The sequence below is a fragment of the Cricetulus griseus genome, chromosome X (genome assembly GCF_003668045.3).
Source record: "Cricetulus griseus strain 17A/GY chromosome X, alternate assembly CriGri-PICRH-1.0, whole genome shotgun sequence".
In the NCBI taxonomy this organism is placed as follows: Eukaryota; Metazoa; Chordata; class Mammalia; order Rodentia; family Cricetidae; genus Cricetulus; species Cricetulus griseus.
The window spans coordinates 43,428,485-43,432,619 of record NC_048604.1 but is presented as its reverse complement, the minus strand read 5'-3'; the positions used below and the strand labels follow the sequence as shown (position 1 = coordinate 43,432,619).

General features: G+C 47.8%; 1 protein-coding gene across 1 annotated transcript; it reads left to right on the top strand.

Moving 5' to 3' along the window:
• The first annotated feature begins 1,440 nt into the window (after positions 1-1,440).
• On the top strand, positions 1,441-2,622 carry LOC100755888 (zinc finger CCHC domain-containing protein 18). The gene has a single exon (XM_035449858.1). The coding sequence runs from the start codon at positions 1,441-1,443 to the stop codon at positions 2,620-2,622; it is 1,182 nt and encodes a 393-aa protein (XP_035305749.1).
• Positions 2,623-4,135: the final 1,513 nt, after the last annotated feature.

Below are 4,135 nucleotides of genomic sequence, written 5' to 3'. Positions count from 1 at the left end.
CGCTGCTGCTCTGCAAGCTGAACTGGAGGGCGGGGGCAGCTGCTACTGCCTTGGAAACCGCTGCGGCGACTGCGCTACCCCTGACTGGGCAGCCCAGCTCTATTGGGTTGCCTAGACAGCTCAGCGGCTGAGGCGCCATCCTTTCCCTGCAGGGCCTAAGAGACGACAGCTGTTCGTGACGACTGATCATCCACCGCTGTCCATCTACGGAGTCTAGGTAAAGAAAGGGAGGTGAAATCATTTAACGCGGAGATGGGGGAATGAAACCTTACAATTTGGGGCTTCAGAACTGGTAACTTCAAGGCAAGGTAGTGAACAACCTAATGGTCGGGCTACATGGTGGGGGGAGGTGAGCTTCACTTGGATGCTACCTAAGGGTAGATTTGTCTGGAATGGAGAGGAAACATCCCCACCCCCACCCCCAACCCCACCCCACCCACCCCCACCCATTCCCAGCCCCACCCCCACCCTCAGGAAGGTAGCCAAGGGCAGAGGAAAAATTTTTTCAATCTGTCTGTCCTCAAGTCCCTTTTCTGTCATTTCTTCGTGGATAGATACGGGGGTGGGAGGGTATCCAATTTCTCTTCTTTTTCTCCATGGCAGCCCATCAAAGGCGATTGCAAACTTGAATTCTGTGTGGCTGATTGCGGAGCTGGTAGGCCGCTGGTTTCCCGGGTGAAGCTTATTGGGGGAGGGGTGGACCCCTTTGGCTTTTATTCTGAAGGTAGGCTTTTTCCTCCTGGCAACAATGGAGCCAGCAAAGGGACGAAGAGAATGCTTCTGACGTCTTCTCTTCCCTTCCCTTTGCTGTGGCGCAGTCTAAACTAGAGGTTCGGAGTACCCGGATCTGAGAAGCCTGTGGACAGAGATCAACCCTACCCAGGACCAGAATTCTCACAGAAAGCACCTGTTGCAGAGACTGGGTTTAGTAAAGCTGAAGGCCAGTTTCCGAGCTCCGGTAAGAATCAAAGATTTTGTGACCTAATATCTTTAAGGCCTTACTCTATTGTCCTCTATTTTGAGAGCCTGGTATGGGCTCCAAAGGCTATTACAGCTACAATTCCAAGCAACAGTTGCTGCCTTTCCTAGAGAATAGGCAGCGAGCCAGGTAGGGTACAATGAGAATGGAGTAAATGTGACTGTGACGAAGACCTCACTAGTACAGAGAAATCTTATCGTTCCATAGGGTTGTTAAGTGCTCGTTTCCTGCTGAGTGGTTTTATGGCAGTGGGCAAATATAAAAGGCCGTAGAAAATGTGATTAGAAGCTTCTTTCCAAGGCCACTGTGTTTTTTAACTTTTTTTATTTTATTTTACAGTTCCTACCCAAACACAAGGAAGACACTGCCCAGGAACGTTTCTTTGGAGGTTTCTGCTGATTGGACTGATTTTGTTCGCAGAAAGCCCAAGCATCTTGCATTCAGACATCCAACTGTCAGACATGGCTAGCATCCTTGCTCGGATGGGTAACAGCCGAAGGCAGAATCCAGCTTTTCTGCCTTTGGCCCATTCCATGCTGAGGGCCCTGGGGAGGAGTCTTGGTCCTTTGATAGCCAACATTGCAGATAGAAACATGAAGTTGTTCTCTGGGAGGGCAGAGCTGGCCCAGGGGGAAGAAACCTTTGAGAATTGGCTAAGCCAAGTCCAGGAGGTCCTACCAGACTGGCACATGTCTGAGGAGGAAAAGGTCAGACGCCTGATGAGAACCCTTAGGGGCCCTGCCCGGGAGGTCATGCGTTTGCTCCAGGCTGCCAATCCCAATCTAAATGTGGCAGAATTTCTGAGGGCAATGAAACTGGTCTTTGGGGAGTCTGAGAGCAGTGTGACAGTACATGGTAAATTTTTAAACACGCTGCAGGCACATGGAGAGAAACCTTCCCTGTATATGATCCGTTTAGAGGTGCAGCTGCAGAATGCTATCCAGGCAGGGGTCCTTGCTGAGAGAGAGGCAAACAGGATTCGCATGCACCAGCTCCTTGTAGGGGCTGAGCTCAGTAGGGACCTGCGCATCAAGCTTAAGGGCCTTCTCCAAATGCATGCATATGATGAGCAGGAAAGCCTTCCTGACTTTCTGGAGTTAATCAGGATGGTAAGGGAGGAAGAAGAGTGGGATGACACTTTTCTTCAACATAAGCGGCCCAGAAGATCTGAGACAATAATGGAGAGGGCCGCCAGCCCTGTAGTATTTCAGGGCTCCCTGCCTATAGTGATCGGCAGCAATGACTGCAATGTAATAGAGATAGATGATTCCCAGGATGACTCAGATGAAGATGTAATCCTGGTGGAACCTGAGGACCCCCCACTGCCATCCCCAAGTGCCGCATCCCTCAGAGGCAGAGCCATTACACAGGATGAAATGATAACTATTGAAGGCCCCGACAATTTTGATGATGAGTCTCCTTCCACTAGCAGTGGTTCTGGGCAAAGGAATAATGGGCCTGGGGATCTTCGTAGCACCAGAAAGCGAAAGTACCCAATCCGCTGCCCCCACTGTGGTGAGGAGGGCCATGCAAAAGAAACCTGTGACAACACGAGCAACAAGGGCCAGGTTTTTGAGAATCTGATAGTCACTCTGCAGGAGCTGACTCATATGGAGAGATCAAAGCCCTCTGCACCATACTAAGCTGTGAGGCTCAGCCCCAGATCAATGTGTAACCCTCTCCAGAAGCTGTTTCTGGAGGAAATGAGGATGGGGTGGGCTTCGGAAGGAATTCATTTAAAAACCATTCTTCTTTGGGAAAGAAAAGGCAGACTTGTATACCACATAAAGGAGAGGGATGCCCCCCACATCATTCCTTGCTTATTCCCTCTGACTGCTTAATGGTTGTTCCTCTGTGCGTCTTTCTCTGGTGATTTAAATCTGTTCATGAAGTGGTATCTCTTTGAACCTTCCAAATGAAATTAAAAAAAAAACCCTCAGTATGCATTACCTGAAATTCTCACCCTGATGCAATCATTGTCAGCCCTTTGGTGAATGTTCTTCTGCATATTTCCCTGTACCTGTGTGCCTAGATATGTATGTAGAGATAAAAGTGATCCAATATAAGTGCTGTTCTATATGTATTTTTTCATCAAGCAGTATATATTGTGGACTCCTAAATAAATAAATATATAAGCATCTAATTTAATGTCATGCGTACTATCTCCGGGGAAGATAAAAACTGAAACTAATTGTTAACAGCTATAGTAGGGGTGTTTTATTTAAAGGAAAGAAGGGGACTTGAGATGAGCTAAATAGCTCTTCAAAGCCTCTTATAACTGGCCTGCCTCCTAGTTCATAGAGCCATCTGCACCAAATAGTTAAATGTGTCAATGGCCTCAAATGTGTCTTGTGAAATTTGACCATGGGCCAAGGAGGTGTCGTCCCTGTTTCTGCCTCACCTTTTGGCCTGAGATCAGAGTCTGAAGATGACCTCTGATATCTGTCTTTGAGCACCTCCCTTATGGGTACATTAGCCTTTGTACTAAGGAGACTAATGGAGAATGATTTCATACAAGGCTGACAGCAGAGTGGAATGAATGCTGATCCAAGGATCTGAAGCATCTGGAAAAGATTTATTTTTATTTTAAGTATATGACATTTTGCCTACATGTATTATGAACATAGAGAGGCCAGAAGAGGGTGTCCGATCGCCTGGAACTGGAGTCTCTAAGGGGTAGGTACTAGAAACTAAATCTAGGTCTTTAAGGGCATAAAGTGCTCTTAACTGCTGAGATATCTCTGCAGCCTAGACCTGAATCATTTTACCCTAACATAATAGGGTTTGTACAGGTCCTAGACAAAGTGTGCAGCAGTGGCAGCTGGCACATCAGGGAAAGGAAGCATACATCTGGCCAGGTAGAAACAAGGATGAAGAGAGTACATACTGATCAGGATAGAAGGCAGGCAGAAACAGGAAGTCTAGCAACAATTGTAGACAGCAAGTTTCACACAGAAGCCAGGACACTGTGGTCTGTGGTTGAGACTCTGGTTATGCTAGTAGGCTATACGGCCCACTCGATAGGGACAATGGGAGTTCAGGCTGAGGCCCTGAGTAAGGAGGAGTAGAAGACAGGTGCCACATGCGACCTATGCAGGCTTCTCTGGGATGCTGCACTCACAACTTGCCTTAGAGTGCTTCTGATAGAGTCACCAC

Bases quoted from the DNA above. Each gene is read 5' to 3' on its own strand.
- LOC100755888 (XM_035449858.1), top strand. From the start codon at position 1,441: ATGGCTAGCATCCTTGCTCGGATGGGTAACAGCCGAAGGCAGAATCCA.